The sequence below is a fragment of the Plectropomus leopardus genome, chromosome 3 (genome assembly GCF_008729295.1).
Source record: "Plectropomus leopardus isolate mb chromosome 3, YSFRI_Pleo_2.0, whole genome shotgun sequence".
Lineage (NCBI taxonomy): Eukaryota > Metazoa > Chordata > Actinopteri > Perciformes > Serranidae > Plectropomus > Plectropomus leopardus.
In genome coordinates this window covers 6,561,365-6,570,813 of record NC_056465.1, presented here as the reverse complement: position 1 = coordinate 6,570,813, position 9,449 = coordinate 6,561,365, and the positions used below count along the sequence as shown (strand labels likewise).

Genomic DNA, 9,449 nt, shown 5'->3' with positions numbered 1-9,449 from the left:
CTGACGGGCATCTGCAGGCAACAATGATCCCCTTTGTGCAGCCTCTGCCCTCTCCACTAAATATCAAGCTTGTTATGATTCAATCATTCACGTTTCCCATCGACACAACATGATTTATGATCAAATGATGAAGTGGAGATACTGCTGAAGGTTTTTTTAATGCGCTTTGGGGTGATGCGTTTGATGGACATCCCACGAAGGATTTGCGTCATGATTTTTTTTTTCATAACCGTCATATAAATAGGCAGTATTAGTTACTGGTTTGAGGAGACAATAGGAGGATGTCAGGGTTTTTGGATGATGTGTTGCCTGTCAGCCGCGAGGGGGCGTCAAACGACCACAATACGCGTCCTTGGAGCAGTTTGTGGCTATTAATCAGAGAATCAGCATAATAAAAAGACAGAAAATCAACTATAGTTTTAACTATATCGGCTGTCAGAGGTGCAGTGAAGCGAGGAAATGAGAGTCAAATGTCTTCAAACAAATGTTGAGGGTGTTGATGTGTGCAGCTGCTCCCAAATGACTCAGTGTGAGTGACCTTGAGATGCAAGTGAGTGACAGATTTTCCCTCTGCAATGAAGAGGCCTGCAACCAAGATAATGTGAGAAGACGCTGTGTGTGTGTGTGTGTGTGTGTGTGTGTGTGTGTGTGAGAGAGTGTGTGTGTGTGTGTGTGTGTGTGCGTGCGGTGCGTTAACATGATGACAAACCGTTTTTCTCCTGATGCCTCTGACAGACATGAGGCTGGTATTCAGGGTGCGGCTGACAGTGTAACAGAAAGGTGACAACTAGGGCTCAGTTCACACTCATCTCTCACCTCCTTCTTCTTCGCACCCCACTCCTCCTCCTCCTGAGAGACTTATTAAGAGGTTTCAGATTGAGGAGGAGGAGGCTGAAAATGAGCTGAGGAGGTTGTGCGTGTGTGTCATCTGGTAGTGTGTGCCAACCACACCCTTGTTACAGCACATACCAGAGCTGGCTCAGACATTCTCAGGGCCCGAAACAGAATGTGCCCCCCTCCCACCTCTCTACACACAAAAACGATTTCAAAAAAGTTGAATTAAATTGAATCAAATCTAATTCAATTAGGCTAAATTAAATTAAATGTCATTGTCAGCAACCATTTAATTCGTTCATGGTAATTTTACGCAGCTAATATATCAAAATGAACATGTAATGATTTATTGGTGTTGCTATAGAACATATAGCAGCTCTAAGCCGTCCAGCACTTTAGGGAAAACGCTTATTCCCTTTTTCAATAGTTTGATGAGAAGAGGAATAGAGATTGTGTATTGCACAATTAGCCTAGCTTAGCACAAAGATTGTAAAACAAATTGCCAGGCTCTGTTTAAAATAAAAAAAAAACAATAAAGCTTATTAATTACCACATCATATCTCATTTTGTTTTCAGTTAGTCACATGCTTTAAAATAAAAAGGCAACAAGATTGTGTGTCAGTGCCACCTACTAGACAACTTTAATTAAGCTGTATTCAATTAACACTATGTGGTCAGTTTAGTTTAGAGGCTGCTGCAGCTCCTGTTCTTGTCTCCTCTTTCTGTCTGTGTGTGCAGCTGACTGGAAGGAAAATGGTAGGTTGTAGAACACTTGCAGATGTAACACCTACAAACACATGCCATAACTATTTCTTGGTGAACATACGTAGCTCAGTGCAACGGACTTGTGTGTTAGAAGTGTTAGAAGTGTTGGTGGGTGTATTTTTCAACTTTGAATAGAGCCAGGCTTTATACTAACTGTCATCTAACTCTGTCATCTAACACCTGGAAAGAAAGTGACTGCATTCCTGAAACTGTGCAACTAGTCCTTTGAATCTGAAGGGCAACACTGCTGTTTTTGCATGCTTTGTGTTGCTGTTTCATTTCCCATTCCTGTTGACCATTTTAAAGGTGTACAATTAGTTTTTTGTACACACCATGCAATTAAACTTATCCACCACATGTTTCCTATATTTTTGAATGTATTGTACATTGTCTTTTAAGTATTTATTATCTTTTTGTATTTTTCCATATTAGTAGAAAATTGTTAATGCTGTTTAAGTGCAGTATGGTTATGAATATTATTATTGTTTTTGTTGTTGTTGTTTTTTGTTGCACATGTTAAAGACAAGCTTAAGATACTTATCCATTACAGTTACCTTACCTTATTATGATAATCTGAGGATGACAGTAATAAAACTAACTGAACACATTATAAATTTTACAGATAAAAAAACACTAATGGGAATACATGCACATATACTGTAAGATGTGTCTGTGAAAAGTACAAGATAAGAGTAGTGTTTGTATAAAAAAAACCCATTATTCTATGATTAACAGTAACCAGTGGCTGCCATTTTGTGTAAAACACAATCAAAACTTTAAAAAAAACCCACCTAATGCTCACCTTGAAGAAAAAATAAACAGTAATGTAATTTATACATTATTGTAATAGGCGGCCATGTAAAGCATGCAAAAATAGTGGTAGTGTTCTTTAAATTTAAAGGAATAGTTTCACAGTTTGAGAAATGCATCAACTTTCTTTCCAATAGTTGGATGAGAGAACCAATACCACTTTCTGTTTGGTAAGTATGGAGCTAAATGGAAGTCAATGGAAGTTTAGTGAGACACAAAAAAATCTAAACCACTACATCATGATTTGGAAAACAGACATGTAACATATATATGATTAGTAGTAAATGGGCTCAAACATGCAAAAATACCCCCATTGTCCAAAGTCATCTAAATAGACTTACATAAGAGATAATCTGTGCTCTACTGACAGGTGCAGAATTCCTCTGTGCACGAGGAGGTGGAGCAGCATCATTTGTCTCCGTGAGACCAGTGACCCAGATTGGTTCAGGTGTCATGTGACGACTCTGTGACAGCCCCTCCCTCCCATTCACCCCCTCCGCGGCTCCGTCTCCATGACCCCCAGGAGGCATATCCATGTCACCCTGCTGCACAGGTACACTTCTGTCACAGGATCAGTGAGCTGCAGCAGTCTGCTCTCCTGTCCTGAACCACACACACACACACACACACACACACACACACACACACACACACACACACACACACTCTTTATTTTCTTATTTGTAACAACTCCTGTAGATATGCATTATCTTTAGATGTACTGTTTAGGTGCCATATCAGCACTAATATTATATTTTAAAAAAACATGGCAGATGAGGGTGGCCATGTTGAAACTGAACACAGAGCTTCACTCAGTTCTCACCATTTCCCTGCACAGTCACCTCTTTCACCTTTGATGCAAAGTCCCTGAGGCGATGAATGAGTCTGGTCTTTCTCTTATCCTCCTTTACATGCTCTCTCTTTCTATCACACTCACGCACACACCTGCGCAGGTGCAAACACAAGAATAAGAGCTCATCCTTCACTCTCTATGGTTCAGTGTGCTCCATTAAAAATTAACGACTGTCAAATCCTCCAGAATAAAAGCCCTGACTCGTCCCTCCATATCACTATTTGTGTGTGTATGAATGTGTGTGTGTGTGTGTGTGTGTGTGTGTGTCTGTGTGTGTCTGTGTGTGTGCTTTGTGTGCGTGCATGTGTCTTTTGGTTTCTGGTTGCTACATACTCAGCTCCACCCTAAGCTCCACCACAGAGTCAGTACCAGAACATTTAAAGTTTGTGCAAATAGAGTCTGTGTATACTAATCACATCCAAATGACACAGGCAAATTCACTCTCAATAAGTGAAAAAATGAAAACATAAAATGAGTCGCATGTAAAGGACACTCTGATGCAGTTGCTAAATTTGGGCATTTTGTGCCAGTGGAAGGTATCGCACGTCTTTGTAGTTGCAACGGCTGTGTGTCTTTTATTTTTTTCCCTCCTCTTTATCATTTTTATGAAGCAAATTGGGAATTTGTTTCACATCGCCTTCTGTCTCAGCCCCCTGCTGCTGTTAGTTTTTGGTTCCAAATGCCGGTTGGATTTTGGATGTGGTTCCAAGCTGATAAAAATACCCAAACTCATTAAGCTGAGAGTTGAATTCAGCTTTTATCTTCTCACTTTCTCTTTATTTCTACTAGCAACGAGGAATCCATAAAACATTCAGAGAGTCATTCAGATAAATAGCAAATATGTAAACTGTCTTTATTTAAATGTTTAAGATGTAGTTGGGTTTTTTTTGCCACCTTAAATTGTTGAAAGCTGAACATAAATAGATCTGATACGGGATTGGAAAATATTAGAATTTAACACTTTTATACCTGATAAGCTTTTATATGGCTTGATTTCTGTCGGGAGGAAGGCAATGAGAAACTTAACAAGAAATGACCTACAAATTAGCAACAAATTAGTAAAAAGTTACAAGAAAATACTTAAAAAGTTAAGTAAAAAGCAAAAACGAACAAGGAAATAACCAAAAAATTAGTAAATAATTAAATTATATATTCCACAACATATTTTGAATATATAAGTCTAATAGTCATAAATATAGTATCAAGAAATTTTTCCCATTAAATTTTTTTTCTAATCTCTCTCTCTCTTTGTTAGGAGCTGTGTGTTTATTCTTAAACTTGGAGCGAACATTGTATGTTTATTCTTAAACTTGGATAAAACATTATGCAGGAATTTACTTAAATTTGATACGAATCACTTTTTTCAAAATATTTGGACATTTCTTTGAATTTGCTGATTGATTTTCCTCATTTATGAACATAATTACTTTTGACTTTGCATTTGCCCTCTCTGCACCACCTGCTCATACGGGTGCAGGCATGGATGCCACCTTGACATGCCATCAGCCCTGAGGGTGTTGAGCAGAGAAGACGCTGCAGGACCGCGCCCATCCATCAGTGCATAACCGGCTCTGCTTTTCGTTTCTAATGTGACCTCTTACATCAACAATGTAGTAATAATCTTGACAGCTATTTGGCTTGCATTTGGCCCTTAGTGTGTGAACTAAAACAAACGAGTCTGTCTTTTATTGTAATCACCAAGTCCAGAAGGATCCCAGTGAACAATAATCTGCAGATAAAAAGATGCCTCCAACTCTGAGCTAAATGTGGTGATTATATTAGAGCTTCAAGTGACAGTGTGTCAGTGTAAAAAAACTTCTCAACCAAACAATGAAATCTAGCCATAAAGATGGTTTTCTTCATGTACCTGGTTTCCTTTAATACCTTTGGATCCTGAGAACAATTTAGTCAAGTAGCCGCACCCTAAACACTAGCAGTTATCATCTTTACTCATCACTGCTTTTAATCCTTTTGTTTAATAACAGAAAACTTTCGTTAAACACACACACACACACACACACACACACACACTGTACATGTCAAAGACCTGACAAGATGAGACAACCCCTCAGACAGAAAAAAAACCAAAACAATCAATTAAAACACTCAGTTTTCACGCAAGTGAAAAGAGATGAGCTGTCTGTACATGCTGTCTGAGTCAGCATAGCACCGTTAATGTGTGTGTGTGTGTGTGTGTGTGTTGGAATAAGGAGTTTCATTTGATAGTAGGATTAATAAACAGCACCCCTCCCTTGATTCCAGTGTCTCATGGGTGTGTTCATGGGTGTGGAGCCTGCATTTCCCAGGAGTTTCCTCAGCTCATTTGTGACACAAAGCAATGTTTGAGGTGATTGCTATGCGTTAAATTATTATTAATGCCAATCTGAAAGGTTATAACGACTCAAGGAGGGCAAGTACGTGCATGCTCAATTACATTTGGTGTGTGAAGCATGAACACGACTCTGTCAGCTGTTTAGTTTTTTTTTTTTTTTTTTTTGTCAAATGTTGCTGCTGTCCACTGAAAACAGTCTGTCCAAATTTGGTGATTGTAAATGTTTTAGTTAAGATTGGGGATTAAGTGTTCCTTTTAGGCTATAGGTTGGACAGATCCTCCTATGTCTTGTTGGCATAGAAGAAAATACATTTCTTTATGTGCATGTCAGTGTGAGTGATGAATAGTTTCTCTCTTCCCATAATGTTTTGTTTGAAAGGTTTTTAGAGATCTGACGAAGAGTAAGCTCAGAACAAAGAAATCTATTACTGTGTTGTAGGTATGCTTTCCTTTGTTATTCCTTCAGTTATCTTGCTGTGACATTATGTGGGGTCCTAACCCCATTTTGGGATCATTACAGGATAGTGATGGACAGAAATGTAAATATATGCAGCCGGAAACAATTAAAGTAACACTACCAACACCATAAATACCCATTTTTTTCACCAAAAACAGGGCTGAAAATGTAGCAACGTTTCATTAAAAGTACCTGGTTTGGTTGCTGCAAACAAGGCTGGAAATGTTCAGATGTCTGTGTGAAAATACCCACTTTTGTCATCAAAACAAACAAACAAACAATAAAAACAGCTGGAAGTGTCCGGACGTCTCATTAAAAATATCCATTAGGTCACCCAAAACAATGCTGGAAATGTCTTGATGTCTTGTTAAAAAATATATATAAATAAATAAAATATAAACAAACTTGTTTTGTCGCAAAAAATCAGCTGTATATTTCCTGACGCATCAGTAGAAATAACTAATTTGATTCCTACAAACAAGGCTGGAATTTTCCTGACACCTGTTTAAGTAAAACCCAGTTTTGTTGCCAAAAAATCACCTGTTAATGGCCGCAGATATTGTTAAAAATGCCTTGTATGGCCCCCACAAACAAGGCTGGAAATGCCCTGACATATATTTAAATTGTACTCAGTTTTGTCATCGAATAAATAGTTGGAAATGTCCTGACATCTTGTTAAAAATACCTGCACCACCAAAAAGATGAATGGGAATTCTTTAAAAAATATGCAATTTTGTTGCCACAAACATGGCTGGAAATGTGATTAGTCTTGAACAGTGATATGCTGCTAGGAAGTTTGCTTTGCAACAGTCTTAAAAAAACAAATGTGACATGTCTGTGGTTTGCAGAAATGTACAATTTTTGTTCTGGTAACTGGACTGAGAGTATTGATTAGAGGTGCCTAAAAGATAGGGAGTAAGACAACAGAATATAAAGGAGGGAGATTTCCTTAGTTTTGGTGCAGCCACTGAGAAAGTATTGACAAATAATGTAGTGCCTCACAGACAAAGAGTCATATTTTTTTAAAGGTTTTTTGGGGGGCATTTTCCCTTTGTTTTATAGGACAGCTTGAGAGAGACAGGAAAGGTGGGACAGAGATGGGGGAACAACATGCAGCAAAGGGCCATAATCTGGACTCAAACCCGGGCCACTGCAGTAGCCCGAGGCATATGGGGCGCACACTCTACCTAGTGAGCTAGAGGTTGCCCCAACAGTTATATTTTAAATCCACCCCTAAAATTTAAAGAGAGCCAGACGGACAAGAACTGGCATAACACGGTGCCCCTTATTGAGGTAATAATCGTGCTGCAGCATTCTGAATCAGTAGAAAATGAAAAAAAAAAAACAGTAGAAAGTACAAGTACTTGAGATGTGAAGATATGAAGGCATGAATGACTTTCACAGGTGTGGTACTTAGAGGAAGTGCCTGATATTGGACATTATCCAGATTTAAACAACCTCATTTACCCTTTTTTATTTTATTTTTTATTTTAAATGTTCAGGCACCACTATATTTTAGTTTCCTGTTTTTGAGCCGTTAAAACTTCTGCACACATGCACACCGTCACACTCCCTTGGATATGTCAGGCAACTTTTAGAAACCTATTAAAAGTGTGCAAGCCTTATCCTGTCTCTAGCAATCAGGAATGAAAGGAGGTGGGAAAGGGTGGGAACTCCGGGACTACGCCTCAGATACACACCCTAAAAATGATTTAATTCATTCAACCTGACGACAAAAAGACTCACATATTTGTGCAGTAATTGTGTTGAATTCAATGATTACTTTTGCAGTTTTTGAAGGCTTTTGTGCAGCAGATTAGATATGCACAAGACCACAACAATCTCCTTCTGTTTTAATTTTATGCCCAAAGGCCTAGTTAACTCACTAAAACCGCTCATGCAAATTCATTATTCAAGTATAATACGCCCATCATTTTTAGGACACAAAGTGTAGCCTTTTTAATAAAAGGAAGACGAGGCTGGAATGCTGTTTTGGCAAAAAGTGTGTATCGGCGTGACTTTGTGTACAGGCAAAGGCGTGTTCTTGAATGCCATTTGCCACAGGGAATAACATGATGGTAAGGTGGGACCTTTTTTTCCTGAGAAAAATGTTTGAGCAGCTTATTATCTTCATGAATCACTCACAGCGAGTACATGAAAGCTCTAAGACTAAGTCGATAGTAATAAAACTGCAGAGCTGCTGGATTCAATTGTCATATCCCACAATATGTTGGGTAAAAATTCTTCTGCACCCAGTCATCCAAACCAAGTCTGCAATTATGAGAAATGGAAAACAACTGCTTGCAATAAATCATGAACAGTTAACTAACACTGTAGAATACCCATTCCTGCTTCCCTTCTCTCTTGTACTTTCACTCTGAATGCTCATACACATAACTCCCAATCCCACACTCTTACAAACACACACACACACACACGCTACATTCCTCAATAGCTGCAGAGTTTATTGGGTGGCAGAGTGGTGTAGGGAGACTGTCCTTGAATTTCAGGGTCCTCGGTTCAAGCTCTTGGCAACCATTTTATTATTTTTTTGTTACTGTTATTATTATTATTACTATTATTATTATTATCTGTGGTTTAGTGAACCTTATCGGGTCAAAGTCTGAAGGAAATAATGGCCTGCAGGAGAGCTGCGTCTGTGCCAAGGCATACTTGTAAGGTGTAAAACAAGATCGGTCTTGACTCAAAAATGGAAAATACACCATATATCATCTGTACTCTGTGCAGTCTGACTCTCCTTTCTGTTTTTGCTCTTCTTCTATCTGTAAATTGTTTATTCTGTGCAATTTGTGCTGCTGATTTAGACAGAAAATTCCCTATCAAAAAGGTTTTTTGATCCTATGAGAAGAAGAAATGCCAAAAGGTCAAATGAGGACAAGACTAAGAGTCTAAAGACATGCTAGCATCTAGGGCTGCCTCTTGAAAGGCTGAGATGTGATTTATCAGTTGGAGACCCCCCGAGAGGAGCAGGTTTTTTTTTTTGTGTGCGTTTGGCGTTTTGGCTTTTGTTCTTGTGTTTGTGTGTGTGTGTGTGTGTGTGTGTGTGTGTGTGTGTGTGTGTCTGTCTGTCTATGTGTGTGTTTTGTTTTGTTCATCAGGTCAGTGTGCCGTGCAGTGTACTTCTTGGGACTATTTGATCCCCAGATTTTGCAGCAGAGTGAGTGATCTTGACTTTCAGGCTACTCTTTGGTACAGGGAGCCGCAGACATGCAGGCTCATGCAGAGTAAGAGAGTCCCTCTGCTTAATAGTGGTGAATTTGCAGCTCACAGCAACATAATACAACAGTCTCCGGCTTTCTTTTTTTTTTTTTTTTAATATCTAGTGTTGGCAAAAAATGGCTCCTTTAGCTTGTTTACTGTATTACAATAATGCTGCT

The 9,449-nt window shown here is 38.8% G+C and overlaps 1 protein-coding gene across 1 annotated transcript in view; it reads left to right on the top strand.

Annotated features, from left to right (window-relative positions):
- LOC121963369 (desmoplakin-like) overlaps positions 1-9,449 on the top strand; it is a 54,287-nt gene that overhangs the window by 9,561 nt on the left and 35,277 nt on the right. The window contains exon 2 of the mRNA XM_042513664.1: positions 2,780-2,962. Coding sequence (XP_042369598.1) covers positions 2,922-2,962 — 41 coding nt within the window. The 5' untranslated portion in view covers positions 2,780-2,921. The remainder of the gene's footprint in view (positions 1-2,779; positions 2,963-9,449) is intronic.